General features: G+C 46.1%; 1 protein-coding gene across 1 annotated transcript in view; it reads left to right on the top strand.

The window, feature by feature from the left end:
* Positions 1-24,879, top strand: part of Gabbr2 (gamma-aminobutyric acid type B receptor subunit 2) — a 364,313-nt gene that overhangs the window by 255,181 nt on the left and 84,253 nt on the right. Inside the window, exons 8-11 of the mRNA XM_010614387.3 lie at positions 2,597-2,657; positions 15,450-15,530; positions 19,276-19,426; positions 22,099-22,231. Coding sequence (XP_010612689.1) covers positions 2,597-2,657; positions 15,450-15,530; positions 19,276-19,426; positions 22,099-22,231 — 426 coding nt within the window. The remainder of the gene's footprint in view (positions 1-2,596; positions 2,658-15,449; positions 15,531-19,275; positions 19,427-22,098; positions 22,232-24,879) is intronic.

The following is a 24,879-nucleotide window of genomic DNA, read 5'->3' as shown; positions in this document are numbered from 1 at the left end:
ATGGAGGTTACCTCTTGGAGATAATTTTTTTGAGAATCCTCATGTGGGCATGAGACCGTCCTCATGCCAGTCTTACAAAGGTTGCCTTGGCTGGGTCAGTGGTCCTCTGTCTGCTTGGGCCTCATCAGTCAAACACAGTGGATGCCATAGTCATGCCTTCTGGGAAAGAGTCATGTAACACACTTAACTTTCCTCACAAGAGGGCTTCCCAGAGCTTCGGAGTCTCATTTCTGTGCCAGCTTTCAGAATAGCTAGCTCCCCACCTTTGTCCATCATCACCCCATTACCACGGCCAGAAGCTCTCCTGTTCCTCCTGTTGATAGACAAAAGAACCGTGGTTCATGAGGTTTTTCATGGGCTTTTCAGTCTCTGTAGAGACGTGTTTCTGAGAGACGAGGCCACCTTTGACAACACCCAATAACTTGCCCCTTTACTAACTGATGTTACATGGAAGTTGAAATCCCTTCCCAGAGACTGGAAACTCTCTGGTGCTTCAGATCTTCTCATTTCCACTCTGCTATCAAAAGTGTCTAAATAAAAATAATTGCTGCCATTTACTGAGTGCCTGCTGTATAAACCAGGAGCTGCACTCAGTCTGTAATTCAGAGATGATCAGGAACTCACCTGAGAAGGGGCTTCACCCCAGGGTGTGGAACTCAAACACTGGCCTCCTTTCACTGTGGTACCCGAGAATTCATGGAGATGGGCGGAGGTAATGTTAGTAAAAACAGCTATTGCTAATAAAATAAAACATGGCACATCTTATTTTAAAATGGACTAATTATTTTTGTTTTAAACATAAAGGAGAAAAAGAAGCAAAGGAGATTCCTACTCACCCTGTGTCTTACTCCACTCCAGTGTCTTTCCATTGAAGCTTGGACAGCATTCCATACATTCCTTAACCGGAAAGGCTCTACAGAACTGCCCACATTTTGTTTGGAATTCTTCAAAATATGTCAGGAGATTGGTGAATCAGTTCGATCTCCACCTTTGTCAATCAATCAAAAAAATTTTTTTCTCCAGTGGACAGTGTTTGCATCTGTCCCAACCCAGCAAAGTGATCATTTGCATAAAAGTGTTCCTTTTGAAAGGTGTTCTGTGATTTTCCAATCATCCCTAGAAATGAAATCACAGCTCCTGTTGCACCTTGAGTTGAAGTGTTTTCACACTCCTGGGAATTGCTTACCATCACCTGAATATAGAATTCAGTGGGTGTTAGTTTCAAACTGATACTACTTGCAGCTGTCTTCGGGACTTCAAAAAGGTGTCAAAGTGGCCTTGGAAGGTGTTTCTCACTCTTAGAACAGGTTGAATGATCCCCTTTATTCTGAAAGCCTCAGAGCCTCACACTTTGGTTTTCCACCTAAAGGAAGATGAAACATCCTGGGGCTTTCTCCCAAGAATTAAGAGGGATCCAAGAATTTTTCTATGCTGTCGCCTGATGATGCAAGTGCATTACTATGAGAAAAGAGCAGAGGACCCTTAAAATTATTTCTTTTCCTAATTTCACCATGATGGGAACATAAGAAGGAATGTATTTCTGGATCAGAGTTGCATGCTATAGTAAAATGGCAAGAGCATGAAAGTGAAATGGGGATTGGGGTGTGCTGGTGCTACAGCTATGTGCCTAAGACCTAAGAGCACTTGCCTAGCATGCACAGGCCCTGTGTTCAACCCCAGCACGGAAAAAAAAACAAAAAACAAAACTTAATTATGAATCCCAGCTTCACTTATAATGACCTTATAAAAAGTACTCAACCTCTCCCTGCCTCAGTTTCTTGATCTGTAAGATAGGGTTCATCCCCTTACCAGCCAAGCCAGTCATTAAGATGCAGTGATATAACCCATGTCAGTTTCCTTGCATGGCTGTAGAATTTTAAGTGGACCATAAATTGACAGAAAGAGATGGTCTATTCCTCTTTAAATTCCTGGTATATTTAGCCAAGCGTGTCGAAGGCAGCAAGGCAGATAAAAAAGATGATGCCATCTTTAGCCCCCGAGGTCCCTAATGAGGGGTGCTTAGCTGCCTGTGACAGTAGTCGGGTCTTGCTGGCTCAACTAGCTTAATTTTGTGCTGCACTACAGCCCAGTTATAATTGGGGCTGACGTCACTGTGCAGGGAGAACTTAGGAATACATTCTCTGGCTTTAATAAAAAAACACTAACCTCCAGCACCCTGTGGTCCTCCAGCCAAAGAGCCTCAGCAAAACCCTGTGTCTTTGTGAGCGGGTATAGGGCCAGCCTCCCAGGGCCTCCCTTCTACCTCCATCTTCCCTTGCAGGCCTTGTCCCGATGATAACATGGGACATGTGGGTGTTTAACAAATAGTCCTGATGATAATGAAGATGTTTATCTTGGCTTTAATTCACATGTGGTAGTTCCATTATTGATTTTCTGCTTCTCACAAATTAACCAGATAAAATCACAACTAATTTAAAAATAATTAGTTTGATTTTGCATCTGTAGTCCAATGGGAGTCTATTTTTCTCTAATATTAATAATCGCATCATACAGCTAATGCATTGCAGCAAGCTCAGTAGTGTTTGGGCTAATGTGACATTTCTCTTTTGTTCTCGTTTGTTTGTTTTGTTTTTAGGGTCAAGTTGTGTTCCGGAACGGGGAGAGAATGGGGACCATTAAATTTACTCAATTTCAAGGTAGGCTTTTTGATGCTTATTCTTTCCCGTTGATGACATTTCTATTCAGAGATGTTGTGTTTCTGCAATAAAATACGTCAAAAGAAATGGGGTAGGATATGAGATCCCAGATAAAACTAGGACGAGTCAATAGAAAAGATTAGTTTCAGCTTACATAGATATTGTTTCTCAGCTGCGTTGTGTGGCAGGCCTCCTTTCCCTCCCCACTGGACTCTGAGAGGCTTAGAGAGAGTGGGGAGGGGCAGCAACTGAGTAATTGCAAGTTGCTGAGAATCCCCGTGTCGGTTTTGGTTTTGATTAATGAAATGTTCAACACACTCTAGACTAACATAGTGAACCCCATGTCTCCATCCCCCAGTTAAACTATTATCTACATTTTGTCAAGCTTGTTTTATCTCTACTCACTCCCATCCCCCTCCTCCAGTTTCTGCTGTCATATTTTAAAGCAACCCTTAGACATAAGCTTATTTCAATCTATAAATACTTCAGTATGCATTTCTGCTAAACAAAGACTTTTAAAAATACCACCATCATACTATTATCATACCTAAAACATTTAACAATTCTTACTGTCTTTTTATTCCTGGTCTGTCGATCCTTGGATCAGTTTGAAGCTGCCTTCAAAGCCGATGGTTTGTTGGTGAATCCATACAAGGTCTGACCATTGCATCACCTTGATGTCTCTTTAGTATCTTTTCTAGTATAACCCCTAATACTCTTATAGACCAGTTAGCTTCTAAAGGAGCCAGTTTGTCTGTTTGTTGGACGCTGCTGCTACTGCTGCTGCTGCCATAGAGGCCTCAGAAACTACTTGGACCAAGATCTTTGTATGATGAGAACACCGAGGCCCAGAGAGCAGAAGTGACTTGTCAGAGTCCCGGGGCATGTGGGAGAGGCAGGGTGAGGTACCAGCACATGCCTCAGCTCAGTCCAGGAGGTCATTAGTGGAGTGGTCAGTCCAGACCACTAGAAGGACCATTCATCAGTATAGCATTTTTCAGCATTGGGATGTTTTTGAAGATCCAAAAACAAGAACAGTGCCTGCTGTGCTCTCTCACTTTAAGCAGATCTTAGTATCCTCCCAGAGAAAGCAAGAAATTGAAGTTCCTCAGATTCATTCAGACAAATCCCACCAGGCTTCCAATCAATGGAGAGAGGTGTTTTTCAGCAGTATCACTTTGTAATATAATCTTGTAGATTTACCCATTCGTCTTCCTGTGGCAGGTAATTGAAACACATGTCAGCTCAGTGGCATGAACAAAAGATGTCATTTTAGGCAAATGTAATTATTTCCCCATTTGTTAAGTCTTATTTCTTTATTGGTTGAACAAAACAGGCATCCTGGCAAAGACATCTTTTTTTTGAGTGATTATAACTAAATTCTCTTGTCACATTTTCAGTTCTCAAATTATATCATCCTGGGAGATGATATTGTAAAATACGGGCTGTCTGGTCATAGCAACCAGGGTGTGGCAATTTTATTGCCTTTTCCCTTTTTATACATTAGGTGTAGGCACCCAGTCTAGTGACTGTGGTTCTAGGCAGATTTGCAGATTTATGAGAAAGGCAGTGAGCACAGTAGGTCCAATCCACCTAGGCTCAAGTCACATACTCACTGTAGAACATCAGGCAAGTGATTTTGCCTCTCTTAACCTTCATTGTCCTTATCTGTAAAATAAGGGTAGGAACCTATCTACCTTCTTGAAATGTGGGAAGAACCATGTGAGATAACATGTTATCAAGGTGAGCCTTTATTTTTTGCTCAACAATAAGTCACAATTATGATAAATACCTTATTGAAATTCTGACACTTTTCTGGGGGCAAGTCTAGATTTTCCTAGTTATTCATTTTCTTTGCCATTGTCTATTTGGTAGCTGCTTCCTGTATCCAATGATAGGTATGTGTCAGATAGGGCCCAGATTTAGAGATGAGCTCAACCCACCTCTTCATGGCGGAAATGAGGAAAGTGAGGCTTAGCAAAGGGAGGTGTTCCCTGGGGATATACGACTGGCTAGTGGCAGGGCTGGGCCTGGACAGCACCTTCTGGCACCTCATGCTCATGTGCACACCCATACCTGCCTGTGCTCCCCTCACCTTCTCTGTATTTGTATCGGGCTTTTATTGGATGTCGCAGTGGGGCCTTCAGATACTCCTGTTTCTTCTTTAAAAAAACAGTCCTATTGACCTGGCAGAGGGATCAGATATTATCTGGGGACCGAAATGAGCCACTAGAGTTGCAGGGGGCATGTGCACATCAGTAAAGCATTAGTTTTTCAAGCTGAAGAGGATTCAGAGGCAGCTTGCCCACCAGGAAGGGAGGTCACTGAGCTACCAGATGGGCCAGCCAACTGGTAGAGCTCCTGGCTATCACCTCACTTCAGAGGGGAAACTGAAGCTCAGACCTAGAAAGGGACTTGCTCTGCTCAGAGCAGGTCATGACTCACTGTGAGACTGAATTCCTCTCTTCCCTTCTGGAGGCCACTGCTTCTCTCTTCCTTCAAAAAGGGACTGGTCCAGACTGTGCCATCTAGAACCTTCCAGGAATTGTTCCCTACCCTAGGGTTACCAGCTCTTAAATTGCCTCATGTTGGTGACCTCACAAAAGGCCTCCTCATGGTCTCACCATATTTTCTTCCTGGTCCTTTTTGACTGCTCTATCTTGTCTGTCCCTCCCTTGCCTCTCTTTTTCAGAAGGGACATGGAAATGCAGGTGGTAGCAGCACCCATCACACAGCATAGCTTCTCAGCTGCCCCTCTGAGGGAAGTTCCCTGTCTAGCTCTGCCCCTCAGCTCATATCCTGGTGGTCGGTCTCAAGAGCATGTTGGTACCATCTTGGAAGTTGGACAGCCCACTCCGATTCTAAAGACCACCCCCAAGATACTTTTTCAGCTTTTCATTTGCACAGAGTCCCAGGTGCCTTTGAAACCTTGTATCTCTAGTCAAGGAAGTGTTTAATAGGAGGCTCTGCTCATTTTCTTGCAAAGCCAGAGCACAAAGGAATTAAAATAAAAGGCAGCTCTGGGAAGAAGATCAAGGAGAGGGCCAAGAAGACTTACCCTTGTCCACTCTTCCATTCTAGGGGTATAGGATCAGTATCCACAGTGCTTGGCCCATAGGAGGACCCCAGTAAAAGATTAGTGAATTGATTTGGATACAAAAGACCTAAATTGAAGTTTTTGCTCTGATCCCAGATGAGTCACTTTACCTTCAAAATCTCAGTTTTTCCCTCTGCAAAATGGGATGGTACTAATGTGAGCTCTGCCTGCCTCCAGGGCTATCATCAGAGACCAGTAAGATTGTGCTCTGTGACCTCTGGAGAATTGGGAAGCTATGACAATTGTCAGCAGGCAGTTTGGCTCCTGGCTAGCTTGTCGTATGACTTTGTTACGGCGTGAAAGTTTGGACCCTGAACTTGGGAATCTTCTCAGGTCTCAAGACGTGTGAGAATATTTTTATTTTTCATTTCAGTAGCTTGATTCAAGGTAGAGCATCTGGCATCAATAACAACAGAAATGTGATCACATTGGTGGTTATTGTTTTTCCAAACTAGAGAAACTACGTTTTTGTACTTCCATTTTAATAGAAATTTAGGAAAGCTGGGCAAATGGGCTACTTCTTTTTTAAAAAAAAATGCTAGGGCCAATCCCTCAGCTGAGATATTGAGAATCCAGAGAGGGTTTGGCCCCCTAAGTATAGTCTCCCTCAGCCCCAGCTTCCCTCCCCGGGCTAAGTGTTCAAGGGCTCCCAAGCCCTGACTTCCCTTTAGGACCAATCCAGAAGGCAGGTATGGTGGATGCCTTCAGAGGTCCACCCATCATTTCAGAGCAAGCTGAATCGCACCTCATTAAGAGTATCTGCAACTCCCCACAGGTGAGAGAAGCAGCCCCGTTGCCCAAAGAGTTAATGCTTCTGGGGCAGCCCTCAGCCAGTGATAAAGGAGAGGTGGGGCACTACCCTAGTATCCTTTCCCTTCAAGTAAGACATGTCTAGAGAACCTCTCCTTCCTGAGATCCCCCTGTAGCCCCAAGCCTCTGCTGCCCACAAGAGAACCTGCTCATTTACACACCCTGTACAAGGATCCCTCTCCTTCCGTGTTTCCCTTAGTCACACCCCTAGATGGAAGGGTGACCTCAGATCACCTCCAGACAAATGGTGCACATTCTTACCCTTGTGCTAGGCCGGCGCTATTCCAAGTGACTCACCCACGTGGTAGGTAAGGCAGCTGTGATGTTAGCATCCTGTGGAGCACACTCAACCGGCCTGGCCCCGGGCCCAAGGCTACTCCCTCAGGTCATCGCTGCTGTCCACTGAGCCCTACAGAAATGAGGATGGATGCTAGCGAATTGGCTTTTCCCTCCCACCCTTAAGAGAAAAAAGAATCCATGTTACTGCTAAAGTCTAAACGTGACTCAGAATTGGCAGCAGAGAAGGAAATCCAGTGAAGCTGTGATCAGGGCCTGGTTTATGCTGTTTTCTGAGAAACTGGGCATCTGCTGCTCAGCCACCCGCCTGCCTTCATCAGGCCTGTTTGTGAGAATGTGTAGAATGATCACGGCTTCTGTGAAACATAAAGGACTCAGATTTTGGAGTTTTGTATTTTGACACCCGATTTAAAGAGATGGGGTCTTGCATTGCTCTAACAAGGGACGTATAATTCAGAATGCACCTAGTAAGATGGAGACACCTACTTTCCATTTGCAGACATTAATTACTGTTTGGTCTTCAGGGTAAAAGTCATGGTTCTGTTCAGTGCACATCTACCAGGTGCTTTACCCAGCCCTGGGGGAAGCCAGGTTGGGTAAGATTGGGGAGATAATTTCCCAGAACTTACTAGAAAACTCAGATCTAGTTCAGTCATAGTTTGAGACTCAGTATCGTTTTCTTTCTATCAAGGCACACATTGTAGCTCCTTTTGCCAGGTCATGGGCCTGCAAATTCCATTTTGCTGGACTACCACTCAATTGGATATATAGTAATTAAGAGTGGAAGATCAGGTGCAGGGGTACGCAGCTACTCAGGAGGCTGGGGCAGGAGGATCACAAGTTTAAGGCCAGCCTTGACAACTTAGAAAAAACCCTGTTTCAAGATAAAAGTTTAGAAAGGATTGGGGATGTAGCTCATTGGGAAAGTGCTGGCCCGGCATGTACATGACCTGGGTTCAACCCCCAGTATTGCCAAAGAGGAGTGGCAGCATAGTCTGCTGATCGGGATCCTGCAGCAAGGCTGTGGGCCAGCAGGAATGGAAGGATACATGTGAAGAGGCTGGATGGGAAGGACACGTGTCCAAGGGACTGGAAGACTGTCCCCAGGCTGGACAGCTTCCAGATCTCATAATCCCTTTCAGTGAGCCCAAGGAAGGTGGCCCAGAAGACTGAATTATTTAGCAGGCATTATGCCTCATGAAGCCATAGACTCCATATTGAAGAGAGCCTTCATTTTTCTTTATAGAATTACATCTGCTTGAATGCCTCCAGCGATGGGAAACTTAGCCCAATTCCTATAGAAAGTACACAGATTTTGAAACACATATGACTGATCATTGCTATCCAGGCAGGATAATATAATCTCACCAAGACTTCATTTCAGATTTTATTTAAAAATAAATAAAAGGCAGTTATGTTCCTCTCCTTGAAAATGACTGTAAGAATCCAAAGACACGATGCTGTGGCATTCCTGGCTCTGAGACTGGCACAGAGAAATGCTATGGCATCTGTTGGCTTCCTTCTCTTCTGCTGGGAGCTCTTGGTGATGGTCCCAGATCTGCCTTCATTCAGAATTTCTTGACTAAAGTATGATCTTGCTTCACACTCCTCACGTCATTCAGTGGTATTATCACTGGTCCGTGAACTGCCTTCCTGGTTGGTTTACCCCTTATTTCTCTCCTTTATTCCTATATTCCACTCCTACATCCCCAGTAGAAGACAAACATCCTAAGTATTTAACCCACATATGGTGTTTGTATGCGTCCTTGCAAAATGCATGCTGCTAGTTTGTGTGTGTGTTTTGAATTTACATCAGGGTGACTAGATTATATATTTTTTCCATTTTGTTGTTGCTGCTGTATTTTCCCACTCAGTGTTTTGTTTTTAAATTTGCCCCCAGTTCCCGGGTATAAATCCAGGCCATGGCTTCTCCCTGCTCCCTCCATGAGACGCGGCCATCATGTGACCCATCCATCCCCCAGCAACAGATACTAGGTTACCTTCAACTCCTCACCCTCACAAACAACAAGTGTCTTTATATTTGTCCCCTCACAGAACCATTTAGGAATTTCTTTAGGACAAATGTGCAGGAGCAGATTGTTGCGTCAGAAGGTACGTGCACATTCGATATGCCCAAAACCTGCCAGATTGCTCTTCAGAGTGGCCAGGCCCGTACCCGTTACCTCTGGCAGAAGGATTCTTGTGTTCTTCCCTCCCACCCACATGTGGTGTTTCCCTCACCTCTCATTTTTTGCCAGCCTAAAAGAATAAGGCAATATCATACGGTATTTTTAAATACCATCTCTCTGATTACTAATAAGTCTGAGCATTTCTTTCTGTGCTTGTTAGCCATTTAGTAATTGTCAGCCCTGATCCTTTGACCTTTTTTTTTTTTTTTAGGTTTCTGTCTTTTTCTTGTTGATTTTCAAAGATTCCTTATAAAATCTAAATACCAATCTCTTGTTGGTTTTTAGCTTTAGAAATAGCTTCTCCCATTCTGTCACCTGTCTTTAAAATATAAATCTTAGTTGAACTGAGAAGTTTTTAATTTTAATGTGGATAAACCTGCCTGCCTCCCCCTTTTTGGTCCTGTGGTTTGCCTTCTTGGAGTTCCTTAACAATCATTTCCTGGCATCTCCTACCTGCCAGGTCTTGGCTGAACACAGAGGATGCTGAGATGGGCAGGATGCCCCTCCTGCCCTTAGAAAGCTCTCAGTCCAATGAGGACCAGATATAAGACCCAGGAATGGATGATTCCTTATAAGGGGTGGCACAGGTGGCTGCAGGTACCCGAGGAGGGATACTGCACTCTGCCTGATGGAATCTAGGAAGGACACTGGAGAGGGTGAGGAGGGCATCTGAGCTGAGCTCTGATGGACCAGTGGGAGGTAGCCAAGCAGAAGTGAGAAAAGGTACTTCTAGTGCAGTGACCTGTTACATGTGACCAGGGCCTCTTGGGTACTTAGTTCTTCCTCTTGGGCCAGTTTGCTTAAGGCAAGGTTATTATAACCCTGGAGCATCTGACCAGTGTCTACGGCCTGTTAAAAATCTCAATACAAAGCTGGTTGAACTCATTTAAAATGTGGCAGTGCCCTAATGTTGGTGACAACATAGAACATGTGCTCAGAATCCAGCCAAACAAACATACAGTCCATCTTTGTTCTGAGCAGCAAAGGGGTTCTATAAGGGAGAGAGTGGTTCTGCAGGGCTGGCCTAGGGCCATGGCCAGGCCAGGTGGAGTGAGAGTGAGAATCCTTCATGAGGAGTGGCAGTTTGCAGCCAAGGCCCATGGTCACCCTATAGCCACTATGTCCACTCCCAAACGCTGGCCAAGAGCAGTTGTCATAGTGATGTGGGGCTCAAAGGCAGAGTTAGATCCTAGAAGGAAAGTTGCAGGGGCCAGGCTTCAACTTAGAGTTGAAGGAAGACCCTTCAAAACTGTGGAGCCATAGGATGAGGATTGGAGGCCATAGAGATCTCCTATCGCACCCACTCCTATAGCCAGACCTGGGCAGGGATGGGCTTTACACCGGGGCTGCTCAAGGGACATGACAAAGCCAACACTGGGCTCATGGCCTGTCTCTCAGCTCAGAGCTGTCTCCTGGGTCTGAGTAGCAGACTTTGTTTTGGAGTCCTGGGGTTGAGTGCATTTATAGAATCATTGATTTTATTGAGCCACGATCATCTTTTGTTTTACACCCAAGTTCTACACTAAGTCTCTGTTTGTGTTGTCATTGCTATTGTTAGCAATTAAACTTTAAAGCATATGTACACCTCCCCCAGATCAGAGCCAAGGCCAATTGACAATGAACACTTAGGGATGTGAGGATCACATCCAGTGTCACAGGTGTGGGTCCAGCTAAGGCAGAAGGTCAGTGACCTGCTTGTCTTTCTCCTAGGGGAATGAAGCTTAGAAAGGAGGCAGAAGATTGACATCTTTGTGATTGACTTCTTTGTCCACCTGTCTCATGGGCTCTCCAAGGCCCACAGCCAGTGAATATTTTTAGACTGCACATTTTTGACAGCCAAATTTTCACCAATAGGACCTATTTCTTCACACATGCATATCCAAAACTTGAAATAAAGAATGCAACTTTTAAAGAAAAAAACTTCTCTTTTTTCACGGCAAGAAGGAACCGGTATTATTTGACAGGAAAGAGTGCTCTTTGTTTCATGATTGTTTTTGCCTCTGAGAACCAGGAAATGTCCACACTGAAGGCTCCTCCATCTAATTCAGTGGCTATTAAGCCTGACTACACATTGGGATCAGTTTAGGGAACTTGTAAAAATATTGCCACCCTGGAATCACCCTTGAGTTCTCTTGGGTTCTAATGTAATGAGCCTGTGGTGTTGGAACTCAGATGTGTGTTTTCTAGAAGTCCTTGGTTAACTAACTCGAAGACTTTACTGAGGCTGAGAACCAGTGGAAGATTTCAGGGCAACTTACAGATGGAGGAAGTGAGGCCCAGAGAAAGGCAATAGTCAGTCACATGTAAGCCAGTCACAACCAGAAGCACTGCCCATATGGCTCGGAGACAGACAGTAACAACCTAATACCACAGCCTCTCCCTTTGCTCCGAAGCTCAGCATATATCTTCTTTCCAAGCTGGGCACAGGTCCCCTGGGCCGCTGTCTCTGGTCTACCAGGCCATCCACATCCAAATAGATGATTTGTGCTGTTTGCACCACGGTGTTAGAAAGGAGCCCAGGGTTGAAGTGGGAAGTGCTGGGTGAGCAGAAGGGCAGAGTGGACATTGTCCTTCCCTCTGCAGCCCTGGAGGGGGGGATCCTGGGCAGAGTGCAGGGGACAAGACAGGATGACAGAAGCAGAGCCTTAAGACCCACTTGGGAAACCCCTGGCCCACAGGAGTCAGAATTCCTGGGCACACCCACAGGGAATCACTGCAATACAAGGAGCCTGAGCCTACAGCAACCAGGACGAGCAGTGGGCACAGCAGTACTCAGGGAAGGCTTCCTGGAAGAGGCAGCTAGGCATATGCATATCGATTTAGTAGAGAGAAGGGAAACCTGGCTTCCAAGTAGAGGAACAGTTATGGAGGGAAGATGGCAGTGAGAAAGCATAGTGTTTAGGGACATAGCAAATAACTCACAGTTACTTTTATCGTGAAGATAATAACTGCAATGGGTTGTACACTTCCTGTTAGGTAAGGCACAATCTAGGTGCTTGCCTGTCTTCTTATGTAGCCCTCAGAGCAACCTGGAAAGTTCCCGATTTCAATTACGGATATATTAGAATAGGAAGTATGACCTGTTTTTAAAATCTTTGTATGTCCAGCTCCAAGAATAGAACCTGGCACATAACAGGTGACCAGTACCATTTTTTGGATGAGTAAATAAAGTTAAATCAGAGGACTTTGCAGAACATCCCATTAGCATCTAGGATTTCCAAAGTCAAGCATGTAAAAATTACTTTAACCTTCTACCACCTATGGCACTGCTGTTGAGAGGTTCTTTATGAAATAATACCTTGAGCTTGACCTAGCATGCAGTAAGCACTCAATAAATGTAGACTGGGTGACCAGCATCCTTGCTCCACATTGGCGGTAAAAGCATGCTGAGTTCAGAAGTAGGAGACCTGAGTTCAAGTGTCTGCTCAGTTCCTGCCCAGCACCTGGTTCCCAGCAGTGACTTAACCTATTCAAGGTCCCTCCCTCTACAGACTGGAAGATAATGCCTGATTGATCCATTCTTTGCCATAAACAGAACTAAAGAAGCACCCTTGCGCCTCCAAGTACTGCCCCCAGAGAGAAATTATGGTGATTATAGTTGTCGTGGGAAGCTAAATATTATTCTGGTGCCATGGGACAGTACATACAGCAGGGTCAGTGAGTCTAAGGGGCAGGCCATGTGGCTGGGATGCAGTGGGGTGCCACTTCTAGCTCCTAATGATTTATTCCAATCAGCCTGTATATTTCACATGCTGCTCCCCATGCCAATTAAATAAATCAGGCTGTCTCCTCTGAGTGGCAGAAGCTGAATGGGGCATCTGCAGGGCTGAGGACTTCAAAAGGCCAAAGCAGGATGCTGGAGCCCCTGGCAGTGTGTGCTAATGTGGCATTTAGGTGCTGGGTTACCTAGACAAGAGATAGCTAACTGCACAATATGATACCTCCACAAATGACAGGGAGCCTTGCAGGGAGAAGGAAGTGACTTTTACAGGCCCCCACCCCCTAGAGTCAGGGAAAGCATGCAGAAGTGGCATAGGGGATCCCTGTCCCATTTCCTGAATGTTTATAAGGCACTAACAGTGCACCTGTGTTTCTACAGAGGAACTCACTCCTTGCCAGAGCCCAGGAAACAGTTTCTTTGGGTGCCCACTTGGTATATGTGCTGCCGAAGTGAGCACTCTGGGTCCCACTTGGAATTCTTTTATCAGCTCTGGACATTTTGCTGGTCAGGTCTGCAGCTCTGGATATCCACCTGCATCATGTGTGGACCCTTCTTCAGGAGGTGTAGTGGATCCTCTTCTCCAAAGCTAGTACACCCCAAAGGCACCAGCCATTTACCTGCACCTGCAAAGCAGCTAAGGCTGGATGCTTTGGAAAGAAAAGAGGTTTGTGTAGCTCACATTTCTGGAGATTGGAGAGCACAGTGCCAGTGCCTACTCAGCTCTGGTGAGGTCCTTGTGCTGGATGGCACCACAGTGACAGGAGCTCATGGGAGAGTGACAAGCAGTGTGTGGAAGAGGGGTTCAAGAGAGGTGCCGGAGTCCTCTAGCAACCATTCTCATGGGAACTGACCAGGGTCCCTTTCGGACTACATTAATCTCATCAGAGGGTGATGTTGCCAGTGGCCTAACCACCTCCACACTGCCACACTGGGGACCAAGCTTTTAGCCCAGGAACTTCTCAGGACACCTTCAAGTTATATCCAAACCATAGTACTCACTCTAGGGGATCAGTGAATGCCTGCTCCCTGACCTTGTCAAGATCTGCTCACCCTGTGGATCCACTCTCACTCCTACACTGTTCCTTCTCTCTTCTGACTTCCCACCTTTCCCTGAATCCACTTCACCTCTGGTCACCAGTATCTGCCGTACACTGAACCTACTGGCTGCAGCTTCAGGGACTCATCATGCCAGTCTCTTAGAAGCACATGTCTGTGACATGATCCCTTTCCTTGACTTCTGAGATACTCATTTCTCCCAACGCCCTGCTCTTGGTGTCCTGGTCACTCTTCCCAGAGCATCTTTGCTCTGTTCATCCCCAGAGGTCAGTGCTTCCTCATTGCTGCGCTTAACTCTCTCTTCTTTCTTATCTTGCTTTCCCTGGGTTCTTACCCCTGCCTCCTGCTCCACCTTCCAGCTTCCACACTGATAGCTCCAACCCTCAGCCTCCAGCCTGTTCCTCTGCCTGGGGCTCCATACTCAAGAACCTCTTCACCTGGACAATCCATAGGCACCTCAGGCTCTGCACATCCAAAATGAAACTCATCACCTTCCCCTTTAGATTTAGCCCTCTCCTGAGTCCCCATTCATAGAATGGTACCTGACCTCCTGCCACCCTCACAAGAATTCTGGGTGGTTTGCTTGCTCCCCATTCATCTCTCATTTAATCATCCAGCTGTTCCTATTTTACCTGATGGGGGAAAACTTTTATCAAATATGATCTCCCATCTTCAGTCCTCCTGCCACCACCCTAGGCCAGTTCTCATTCTTTTTATCCTTGACCATGATCAAGGCAGTAAAACAAACCCAACAGAACAGTGAGGACAATAGTGTGTTTGAAGGTACATTGGGGTTTGAAAACATTCTGAACAAGTGCACATAAGGAGCCAAGGGCAGTGGGATACTGTGCTTGGTATGATAGGGAGCAATGTGGTTTCTGAAAGATGCTAATTCCACCTAAGAATCCATTCACAGGACTATAATGTCTAGAATGGGGGGGGGTCCCTTCTACTGCTGCTGACCAAATCATGCCTAAAGTGCATTGGTCAGTCCTTGGGTCTGCCTCCCTCAGAAAAATGGTGACATTGAGTGGTGTGGCCCATGGAGGGACTCAAGTGGGGTAGGAAAAAAATTAAGTTTGTAAGGAGAGGTTGGGGGCTGGGGCCATGAGGATGACATGTCTTTGTCTTTTAGTCTCTGGAGTTACCCTGAGACAGAGGAGCAGAATTTGTCCCTTTGGTCTTTAAGGCAGAGCCAGCTGAGCAGGGGAAAGTTGCAGGTTGCTCATCTTAGTGATCAGGAAGATCTTGGTGACAGGCAGAGCTCAGCTTAGGGGAAGAGGTGTTCTCCCTACCCTTGAAAGAGAAGAAGTTCCAGCCCAGATGAGTTAGGGCAGAGCCAGCTGAGCAGGGGAAAGTTGCAGGGTGCTCATCTTAGTGATCAGGAAGATCTTGGTGACAGGCAGAGCTCTGCTTAGGGGAAGAGGTGTTCTCCCTACCCTTGAAAGAGAAGAAGTTCCAGCCCAGATGAGTTAGAGTCTTGGTAATTCTGCCTGGTAGGAGCATTAGAGGAAAGAAGCCGTCAAGAATGCACTCGGGGTGTACAGGAGAAAGGACCTCCAATAGGATCCGCAGACACAACCCAAATCCCCTGTAACTGGCCACTGTCTCTTGTCTCACAGACAGCAGGGAAGTGAAGGTGGGAGAGTACAATGCTGTTGCCGACACACTGGAAATCATCAACGACACCATCAGGTTCCAAGGTAAGGCAGGCAAGGGCTGAGGTTAACACAGAGTCCTTGGCCTTAAGGATCAAGGGAACATCTTCAAAATATCCATTCACTCATTCACTGAGCCCAGGGTCCACATTACTCCCTTGGGTTCCAGCTCCTGAAGCAAGTTGCTAGAATTGCGTGGAGTGCTCACTGAGGTGCTTAAAGGGTTGGATGGTCAGGAGTCGTTCTTTCCCAGTGTAGCCTGTGTTTAGCTCTGCCTCCTCCTTGGGGAAAAGGTCTGATTGGATTTGAAACAAGGTCTCTCTCTCTCTCTCTCTCTCTCTCTCCCTCTCTCTCTCTCTCCCTGAAGCTCTTCCTGAAAGCCATTCCCCTCTTCTGCTAGAGGGCTCTTCCTTGGCTTCCAGACCAGTTTAGATCATACCTTCCCTAAGAGACCCCCAGTTGAACCAATGCCCCCCTTCCATTAACTTCCACAGTCTTTTTCTCTGCTTTTCCTATGGCCACTCTTGTCTTACACTGAAGTTAGTAAATGACTGAACCACAGTCTTTTAACAGATCCTATTTGATTTTCAATTCCTGGCATCAGAGTGCACCATGTGTTGGTGACTTGGTGATATTTGATGAAAAAGCAAATACATGATCAATCAAGTGGATGGATGAGTGAATGGATGCACGATTGAGTGGATGGATAGATGGGCAGCCTACTCGGAATGGCAATAGAAGGTGAACCCAAGGCCAAGTCAGGACAGCTCCAGTGTCAGGGCAGAGCCCAACCCTTGCCCACGCCTCTGCCTGGGTTCAGCTGGGTCCTTTCTTACCCAGACGCCTACACTCACCCCTGTGTGTTTTCCCACACCTGTCTTATCTCCTCGAGGCTATTTTGCCCTCAGCAACCAAAGTCAAGAATGCCTCACTTCTTCTCAGAGCCCCGCATCCCCAGTGTTCCCAGTCAGGAGGCCTTGATACAAGATTTCCCCCCAAGGCCTCCATGGAGGGACCCCTTCCTATTTTTCTGTCTCCACTCTCAAATGTCTCCAACTAAATTGTTTACAGTTCCTTGATGCCAAGACACCCCTGTGCCCTTGCTTGTGCTGTGCCCTCAGCCCAGAATGCCCTTGTCTTCCTGGTGACAGCCAACAGCCCTACTGGGATCCTAAGACTCTAATCCCACTCTTCTCCTTTCCCAGCCTCTCCTGCTTCACTAGGGGAAGCTACATTCTGCTCCCGCTTGGTGCTCTGGCCTTTCAGTGCCTGGAGTCATCACAACACCTGGGCCCATCATTTGAGGGCAGTTGTCCAGTGGGTAGAGTATAGGCTTCAGGGTTAAGTAGATCTGAATTCAAATCCAATGTCACTTACTAGCTGTAGAAGCCACTTAATACCTAGAAAATTATTTTCCCCTCTGTAAAGTGGGCATGGTCTTATCAACCCATGAAACTGGTAGACCAAGTGGGAAATCTCTAGACTCTATATTGTCTTTAGTTTTAGAGAATATATATCTACATATTAAAATCTATACCTATTAGTGTCTATAATCTCTATATCATTCCCCGATAAGCTTTCAGTAAATATGATTGCTTTTTATTGCTTTTCCTCCCATGGCTAGTGTGTAAGTTCCCTGAGGGCAGGGCTATGGCTCACTCATCTTTGTACCATCGGTGCACAGCACTAGACCTGACACGTAGAAGAGGACTGAATGAACAAGTGATATTGAATGGTTGAGTGAGGAGTGAATGGGCCAAACGAAAAGCAAGGAAACTCAAGACTACTGCTGCTGCTACTAACACACCTGAGCCACCGTGAGCATTTGACTTCCAAGATGTCTTAGTCAATGCCTGGTAGATGCACCAGTTTGGGGAGAGGGAAAGTGGAATAAAGAGGACAAGATGGTATCAATACTCTGAAGTTGTTTCTAAATAACAGGCTACAAACTCACTGGGTCATATAACTTTTGATGTAAACCTCAGCTCCCCTTCTCACTGCCTGGAAAGGGGCTTGTTTCCATCCAAGACTTCCCACGGCTGCTGTTAAGTTTCAGAGCCAGAAAGACCCTGTATTAGTCAATTTCCCATTGCTGGGACAAAATCCAAGACACCTGTAACTTCAAGGAGAAGTTTACTGTGCTCACAGTGTCAGAGGGTTTAGTCCATGGTTGGGTGGCTCCAAGGCAGAAATGGCATAGTAGATGGGCACGGCAGAGGACAGCTGCTCACCCCCAAGGCAGCCAGAAGACAATGAGAAAGAAGAGAGGAGCTAGGGACAAGGATATACCCTTCTACGTCACACCCCTAGTGACCTGTCACTCAGACCAGGCCCCACCTCTTCACAGCACATTCAGCTAGGAATGAATCCACTGATGAGCACCCAGTGATCCAATCACCTTGTCGAAGCCCTGCTTCTGAACACATGAGACTTGTGGAGGACATTTCAAATCTAAACTATTAACAGCCTCTCAACAAACATCAGGCTGTCTAGATGAATGGAGGAGCAAGAGTTTCTCAATGTTAAACTCTTATTTCTGGTAGCAAAATAAAATACTCTATCTACCTCGTGTCTGCTTTTAGCCCTAGAAACTCCTATTATTGTTGCTGTTGTTGTTGCTTTCCATGGGTGTTTTCAAACCTGACAACTACCCAAGATTTCTTAAATGATTCCAACTCTTTTTATCCACTAAAGTTTTTAAACAGAGATGTTTGTGGGCTTCTCTGCCCCCACCATCACATCTACCCATCCTTGATTTGTCTTCCGGGAATGAAAGTATCACTGAGCCTGATGCCCATGGAATTGCCAATGGAGTCACCTTCACCCCTTGTGGGCCTCCCAGAACTTTCAGCCATAGTCACACCCCTGCCCCTAGGAGATTCCTCATATCCCCACTAGAGGATAAAACCCCTAAGTTTCACAATTCTACAGCAGAACTGAACCTGACATAGCTAAGAGGAAGGGGGGATTTTAGGAAGCGGGGTGGGGGCCAGTGTCCCTACATCCCTCGCTGCAAACCAGACTGTGCCTGGTAAAACTAAATCAGGGTAATTTTGCAACCTTGCAGGGAGTTGTGTTTGTTCAGAGACTCGAGCTCCCCCAGGTTCCTGGTGCCCCTGAAGAGTTAGCAGAGAAGCTTTCCAGGCATCTCACTTTCAAGAGTGAGATGGAACCCCACAGTTTTCTTCCAGCCCTAGCACGGTGTGAAAGGGAAGGTAGCTTCTGCCTCCCATAGCTAGCAAGACTTAGGGAAAAAGAAAACCAAAGAGCTTTTATAACAATGACCTTGAGGCAGAAAACTTGCAGCCAGAGCACATGTATGTCACCCTAGAATTGATAGGCAGGATGCCTGCCTTGTTGAGCGGAAATCATTTATCATGTATGAGTGGGAACAGAGTCCTTGAGGCCAAAGCCAAGTTCTTTACCCTCAATGGTAACTGGTCACATCACCCAGCCCTGTGCCTTCCAAGCTGTTGTTACCTTTGGGGATGAATAGTGATGGGTTTTCAACAGTGTAATTAGACCAAATCAAATTCTTGTCTTCTAATGGCTATTAAATGCATCACAAATCCCTTATTGATTCTATTTGGAGAGAGAAATGAGTCCTGGCTCAGGCTCCCTGCTGGGCAGACTAGCCAACCACTGGATCCAGCTCACCTACTAGGCAGATGTGCCTTGCATAGCATTTGTGTGTAGGGGTCTGGCCAATGTCAAGGACATCCAGGTGAAGTTATCCTTGGACAGTGACTGTATACTGGGCTTGACTGATGTCTTCTCCTTGACTTTGTAGGATCCGAACCACCAAAAGACAAGACCATCATCCTGGAGCAGCTGCGGAAGATCTCCCTACCTCTCTACAGCATTCTCTCTGCCCTCACCATCCTTGGCATGATCATGGCCAGTGCTTTTCTCTTCTTCAACATCAAGAATCGGAACCAGAAGTAAGTTGCTCATAAACTGCTCTGGAACAACACATTCTGGATGGACAAACCTTATGGTCCAAGTGTAGGATTAGCATATGATGTATTGTCCAGGGGCATGGAAGTTTTGAGGGAAGAGTTTCCTAAAGTGTGTTACCTGATCACTGTAATGATTTAAGCGTTCTGCATACATTACACACACATGCACATGCATACACACACACACACACACACACACACACACACGTTCAGAGGAGAGGGATGCTGGTTGCACAGGAGAAGACTGAGTTAAATAAATTTGAGGGTCCAAGTCCATTGGCCTTCCCAGAACTTGGGTATGCCCAGCACATTGCAGTGTCCAGAAGCAGAGATTTAAAAGACAAAATTCCCCAGCTTCTCTGCCCTCTCCACTTTGGGAACCCTCACTGGAGAGGGTCATTTAGTCTGTTGACAGGGACTCCCGTTGGTACAACATGTGACAGTCCAGGAAGGCCCTCCCTGTGTCATTTTGCTCCTCCTGATTCTCCCCGTGTTAAAGATGAGAGACCCAGAGCTCCATGGCAGAGGACTGCTGTCCGTGTGCAGCAGCACCTGTCCCCTTGCTTTCTTGACTTGACCCGTTTTCTCCAATACACACCCTCGTCTCCCCCAGGGGAAAGCCTCAGTTCTGTTCAGCATGGCAGAACAGGCCACCACTCGGTACCACTGTCAACCAGGCACCACCAGCTTCTCTGGTTTCCATGACAAATCCCTAAACCTAGCCCTCTCCTTGTCATGGGAGAGGCCAAGCGGGGGCTCAGAGCATGCACCACTGGGGGGAGGTAGCCTCAGTGCCCACCCACACACATGCCATGGTTCTGCCATCCTGCCCAGAAGCCACATTTGTTACCTCATAGGCTGACGGGAATGAGTCCGATTCGAAGGGAAACAGTTTTGTTTTTGTTTCTCAATTTGCAAATGAGAAGGTTGGGGGCTTTGGGCTTTTGTGTTTTTTGTTTTTTTGGGGGCGGGCCTGAAGCAATTCAGTTGTTGAACCTATTTCTGAAGAACAAAATAGGGCGTTGTTGGCCTTTTGTTTTACTTACCACAATAATACATATATTGCTGCAAAAAACTTGAAGGAACTTTTACTTTCTTGGTACAAACCTTAATGATGACCGTACTTCTTAGCAGAGTGCACAAGCCCTTGGCACATAGTCAGCTCTCAGTGCCAGACTGCCTCCCTGCATACCTGAAGAGTTCCCATTAGCAAGCTGCCCCAGCCACAAGACTAAACTGTTTTAATTCTGTAATTACCCTCTCTTGGCTTCCTGAGGGAATATTACCATATTCTTACCAAAAGACAAATGTAAATGAAATTTTTTGACGGTCTGTACCATTGAAAAATCTGCAGATAGGAAATAAATGTTCCTGTGATTTCAAATATCCCTTACTTCTGCCTTACTTCTGCATCCTTAAAAGGTTACTTCCTCCAGGAAATAGGCTCCACCTCCTGGCTAGTCCCTTCCTCAGTGTGCTGTGCTAAGGAGAGTGAAACCACCTTCATGTTTTATGAAAGGACCTGAAGTCCCAGTAGTAATTTAGCATCATATGGGCCCTAGGCAGCATGATCAACTAGTTTGTGTCATAGGTGAGGAAACTCAGCCACCATTAAGTGACTTGTCAAGGTTGTACCTCTAAAGGGTGACCAGAGCTAAGACACAATCCAAATGCTTCCAACTCAAAAGCCTGTGTGTAACCCCCACACAAAAAAACAGCAGGCTTTGTATTTCCTATCACTTTGACATATTATATGTTTAAAATGTGAAGGATTAATAGAATTGCAGAAGGCGAAGAAAAATGTTCAGGGAACAATGGACTATAATTACATTCTACAAATGAGGATCTGGACCATGGGGTGCCCGAAAACCTAAGACTTTCTGAGCAGATTGTGCTGGGGGAACCAAGGACCTCTGAGGGTGAACTCTAGCCCACTGAGGGCTTAGATGAGCTCTGGCTGTTGGGCAGGATTCCTGTAGGAAGTGAGAGGGAAGCGTGTAGACTCTGAGGGTATATAGAATGCCCCAATTGGAACCTGGTGAAGATAAGGAATGGGAGCTCCCTTGTCCACCTAGGGCAGGGCTAAAAACTGGCAGAGGCTGGTAAACTGTGTGGTCATCTTTGTGCATGGAACAATGTGAGATTTTGAAATTCTCAGAGGCAGGCAGAGCAGGTACTTACTTAATCAACACCGACTGAGCACAGCTCCTGAGCAATCTTAAATACTCACCTGCAGACCCCCTTCAAGATGTCTGCTTGAGATGTGATGTTGGAGTCTCCCTCCTCACTGTAAAAGACCCCTCAACTTTAAAACGTATTCACTTCATGCTTTTGCATTTTAAAAATTTGAAAATTAGAATGGATGAAGAAGTTGATGCAACAAGGTATCCCTAGAGAAAGAATAGATGAACTTGACAAAGGAGGTAGGAAAATCAACAATTAGAAATTATACAGTTGTCTGGGGTGCTTTGATGGAGAGGTAAATGGGCCCAAATGGGTGAGAATGAGGAAAGAGAGGAAACCAAGGCTTCCATTTTTCTCCTTCCCCTTAGCCTCAGCAGCAATGCACACACCTAGGAGGCACTGGGAAACGTTTGATGAAGGAATATGTAAATGAACAGCTCTGTAAATGTGTCATCTCTTTCCCTTGCCAGGCTGATAAAGATGTCAAGTCCCTACATGAACAATCTGATAATCCTTGGAGGAATGCTGTCCTATGCATCTATATTTCTCTTTGGCCTCGATGGATCCTTTGTCTCAGAAAAGACCTTCGAAACACTTTGCACTGTAAGTTGTTCTGCGTGTGACAATGATGCAAGACTTCTTGGTGACCTTGTATTCAAACACAGATATTATAGACCCAGAAATGCATGGAAAGATGTGGCTAGGCAGGAAAAAACGCATTCTGCGGTTCTGGACTTAACAGGGAAGTACTCTGTCACTTGCAGACCAAAATGGGCCTAAGCCTTGCCTGTAACAGTAAGGTAATGGATCTAACAGGCCACTGTGGGAAGATAGCCCACTGATAAATGTCTGGACAGCCCAGGAAGAGGAGAGAAGGGAATTATCCACCAGAAACTCACCAGCGGCAGAGTCAGGGTCAAAGTCAAGGTCACTTAACAGGAAACGAATCCTCCCATCTACCTGAGTAGCCCTCATAGGGTGTGATAAAAGATTTTCATATGGCTAACCTTGATCATATAGAATAATTGTCATCTCATTTTCTATTTCAGTGGTATTTTGCAATCATCTTTTTTCATTATTGCCTCCCTCAGGAGTCTTTTTGACCTAATCATCCCATCCATGCATTTTTTTTTTTTCCTGGTACCAGGGATTGAACTCGGGACCTTGCACTTGCAAGGCAGGTGGCGGCACCACTGAACTAAATCCCTGGCCCTCACCCACAAATCTTTAACACCAGAGATATAGTGTGTATCTGTCTGTGTTCTGTATAAGTATCTATGTTTCTTTCACACATAAAAGAATGAATGTTTTTCACATTCAAGAACCAGTGTTGAACCAGATGCAGGGTGCAAGCCTGTATTCCTGGCTACTCGGGGAGACTGAGGCAGGAGGATCTTGAATTTGAGTATAGCCTGGGCTATTTAGCAAGACCCTGTTTCAAAAGAAACAAAAAAAGGTGAGAGAGAGAATATGAATGTGAACATATGAATGCTGGCTCCCAAGGAGGCTGTATTGTACCCAATGAGGACACATGATTTTTTTCCATTAAGTTTATTGGTACATTTAAAGCAAACAATACAGTTACATTCATCTTGGGATCTTGTACCTTTATATGACAGATCTTGGTTCTTGTTTTTTCCCCACACCCCTGCCCTCCCTTTACCCCCTTCACCCTTCCCTATTTACAAAGACTTTGTTTCCATTTTTTCATAATTTTTCTTTTCTCTTATTTCCTTTCCCCTCCCCTTCCCACATCACCTTTAGCCATTTTCTTCCTATTTCATACTCTTAGTTATACCATTTGAACCTTATTTACACTTTTAGTTTTTCACACCAGAGAAACTATTCGGACACCTTGATAATGACAGTAATGAACACAGCACCACAGCTAGTCTGGTGACTTCTAACTTACACGGTTATCCAGTCCCTCAGTGGCATCCCCAAGAGGCAAGAGACCTGCCTCTGGCCCCAACCTGGAGTCAGTGTACAGAACTCCAGCCTGATTCCACCAAGGCCCCCATCCCTCCAGGGCCCCTGCCTAGCTCCTTGTCACTTGCCACCAGCCAACAGGGATGCCTCTGACATGCTAAGTGCGAGTGTTGGTCGCAGAGCTGTCCACGCAGCTTCAATTCTCATTCCCAGAGAGAAGTCCGCCATGTCACCCGTGTGCCTGCTAAGCCCATGTAACAGCTCAGGTGCTTTCTTGAGTTTGACCTCAATTCTACAAACACTGTGTGACGAGGCTAGGGAGCAAGAAAGGGGCATCCCCCACATCCGGGTTTTTTTCTTTTAATGAAGCCTGACATTCTATTCCGGGAGTTGCGCTCATTTGTGTAAGGGAAAGGTTGTCCTGGGAAGCCTGGGAAGGCGGAATGAATAAATCATAAAGCGCTTTACAAATCGGCATTAGCTCAGAACACAAGGGCTCGGGAAGATTCAGGGGCCTGGTTCTCACCACCCCTGAGAATTAAATCATTGGCACTTGGGTGTTTCCAAGCTTCACAAAGGGAGCCCACAGTCATGACTGGGAGAAGGTGTGGAGGAGCCCCTCCTGAGAGATCTGGGTCAGCTCTGAAGTGTGTGTTGTGCAGGGGTTGGAGCTGCGTCCCTTACCCAGTGATTCCTGCCCTCCCTCGCCCAAGACACAGAAAGTTCTTGAATTTAGAGCCTAAACAACAATCTTAGGTCAACACCTTGTGGTTTTTCACTTTATCTGCTGTTGGAGAGAAGGTGGCTCCTTTCTTCTACTCAGCACCTTCAGTCCTGTTCCCATGGGGCCTAGAAGGCTGACCCAGAAAGTTCCCATGGAGCAAGCAGGGAGCAGGAAAAAGCAGGGCCAGGTGGTGCAGTGAGCATAGATCTGTACAATGGGCATATGATCCCTCCCTGCTGAATCAAGACATGAGTTGCAAGAGACAATTCAGACAACCCGGGATGTAGGGTGGGTGCAGGTATGGGTGTGGGAGGCAGGGTAGGCCTCACAGTGTGGTTTCCTGGTGTCCACACTATGTCCTGTAAGAACAAGGCCAGGAATAAGGAACAAGGCCAGGAAGAAACCTGTGACAGTCACAACCCCTGTAGGGGTTGAGCCTCTGCTCAGAGGAGCCATTATAACCTGGACAGGGGGTGGGTGCCTCATGAGCACAGCTGTGTGCATTCTCCCTCTCTCCCTCTCCCTCTCTCTCTCTCTCTCTCTCTCCCTCCCTCCCTCCCTCCCTCCCTCTCTCTCTCTCACAGAAGGGAAGCAGCTA

Source organism: Fukomys damarensis, unplaced genomic scaffold, assembly GCF_012274545.1.
Source record: "Fukomys damarensis isolate Sample0158 unplaced genomic scaffold, DMR_v1.0_HiC HiC_scaffold_36, whole genome shotgun sequence".
In the NCBI taxonomy this organism is placed as follows: domain Eukaryota; kingdom Metazoa; phylum Chordata; class Mammalia; order Rodentia; family Bathyergidae; genus Fukomys; species Fukomys damarensis.
This window is presented reverse-complemented; position numbering and strand designations above follow the sequence as displayed.